Source organism: Bison bison, unplaced genomic scaffold (genome assembly GCF_000754665.1).
Source record: "Bison bison bison isolate TAMUID 2011002044 unplaced genomic scaffold, Bison_UMD1.0 scf7180017848210, whole genome shotgun sequence".
Taxonomy (NCBI): Eukaryota; Metazoa; Chordata; class Mammalia; order Artiodactyla; family Bovidae; genus Bison; species Bison bison.
The window spans coordinates 41,444-43,200 of record NW_011478783.1 but is presented as its reverse complement, the minus strand read 5'-3'; the positions used below and the strand labels follow the sequence as shown (position 1 = coordinate 43,200).

The following is a 1,757-nucleotide window of genomic DNA, read 5'->3' as shown; positions in this document are numbered from 1 at the left end:
ACAGCTGCTCCACGAAGAGCCGCAGCACGGCGCTGAGGTAGTGCTGCGCGCCCGCCACCGCGATCTTCACGGGCGTCGGCGGCTGCGAATTGCAGTTGCAGCTGCGGGCGGGCGAGGGGCAGAGCTTCAGGAGAGCGGCCCTCACCCCATCCCGTGACGCTGCGGAGCAGAGACCCTCACGCCCGGGACTCACTATCTCTGAATCCGAGACACGATGGTGCTGAAGGCCGCCTGGACGTCGGCCGCAGAGCAGGTGCAGACCACCGGGAGCGTGTGCCGCTGCAGCACCTCTGAGAGGAACTGGGGGGGCGGGGGTGACCCTCAGCCGCGCGCCCCGCTCGCGTCCACGGTGGGCAGGGCTGGCCAGGGCCCCACCGAGGAAACACTGCCCCCTCCCCACCCTGCCCTGCCCGGCCCCTCCCCACCTGCCCCTGCCAGTCCGAGGTGTTCACAAGAATGATGTTTTCCGGGAGCTGGTCGTCAGAGATGAGGATGTGGTTTAACTGGTCGTACACAGTCTTCCTGGGGATCTGGAGAGACGGGGCTCATCTGCAGCTGCCCTGAGGCAAGCTGTACCCAGCCCCTCGCCTGCCCAGCTGACAGGCGGGAGAGCCCAACCCCTGGTGCACGCAGACATACAGCCCGCGTGTGGACAGAGGCCACGGGGCCGGGCGGCAGGAGCATGGGCTCCCGCCGGGCCCTCCCCTCAGCCCCCCGCCCGCAGGCACCTGCAGCTGGCTCCGCGTGTCGGGGCAGCGCTCGTTGTCCAGGCTGTTGGCCCGCTCGTTCTGCGGGCGTGCCGGCTGCCGTTCCTTCAGGGACGTACTCCGGCCCCGGCGGCCCGCCTGCTTCCCCTCGGACCTGTGGGGCAGCCGCGGGCACTCACTGCCCTGGGGGCCCAACCTCTCTGCGGTGAGACGGCTGCGCTGGGGGTGGTCGGGCAGCTGGGCCACAGGCCACGAGGACGGAGACCCCAGCCCCTCCCCTGCCAGGTGCGCCTGGCGCAGACCGTGCCCACGTCCTGGAGCTCAGGGTGCCCCTCCCAGTCCTGACACAGGCCCCTGTGCCCCCCCAGGTAGTGCCAGCACCAGAGCCCTGCTCCTGGAAGACTCCTGTCCCAGAAACAAACAAAGCCAAGGCCTCACGGAGGCCAGCGGCTGACATGCCTGTCTGCTGGCTCCCGCCAGGCGCGGCCTGGGTCGGGAGGTTCGGTCCCAAAGGCCGTGTGCATGTCGCCTCCCTTCCCGTTTCTGGGAGGAGGCGTGTACAGGGAGGCAGTGCGGGCTGACCGCAGGATGAAAATCGGGGAGCAGCGCATTCAGTGTCCGCCATACGGGGCCGGAGGCTGGGAGAGGGTGGAGGGGGCCCTCGGGGCACAGTGAGCCGAGGGGTGGGCTCTGAGGCCCTGCAGCAGTGGGGGGCCCGGGGCCGACCTCGCGGAGGGACCATGCAGAAGGCTCAGAGCACTGGGCCGGTCAGTGCTTAGGGAGCTGCGGCACAGCCGGGAGTCTGACCGTGGAGGGGGCGGGGGAGAGAGTGCGCGGAGCCGGGCGGGGGAGAGGGTGCGTGGAGGGGACGGGGGAGAGGCTGTGTGGAGGACACAGAGGGCTTGTCCTCTGCCAGGAGGGCGCCTGGCTCTGCCATTTGAGGCTGCTCCCGCGTCCACGGGACCCCGGCCTGCTGCCCCCGGCCACGCAGAGGCCCTGCACTGGACTGCGCACTGTGTGAGAGCCGCTCTGCTTGTCTGCATGGCCCGC

At 70.3% G+C, this 1,757-nt stretch overlaps 1 protein-coding gene across 1 annotated transcript in view; it reads right to left on the bottom strand.

Annotated features, from left to right (window-relative positions):
- Window positions 1-4: 4 nt before the first annotated feature.
- Window positions 5-1,757, bottom strand: part of LOC104991993 (phosphofurin acidic cluster sorting protein 2-like) — a gene marked incomplete at its 3' end in the record, with an annotated part of 16,228 nt that continues 14,475 nt past the window's right edge. The window contains exons 12-15 of the mRNA XM_010844700.1: window positions 729-980; window positions 426-530; window positions 194-300; window positions 5-101 (exon numbers count right to left, since the gene is read on the bottom strand). Coding sequence (XP_010843002.1) covers window positions 5-101; window positions 194-300; window positions 426-530; window positions 729-980 — 561 coding nt within the window. The remainder of the gene's footprint in view (window positions 102-193; window positions 301-425; window positions 531-728; window positions 981-1,757) is intronic.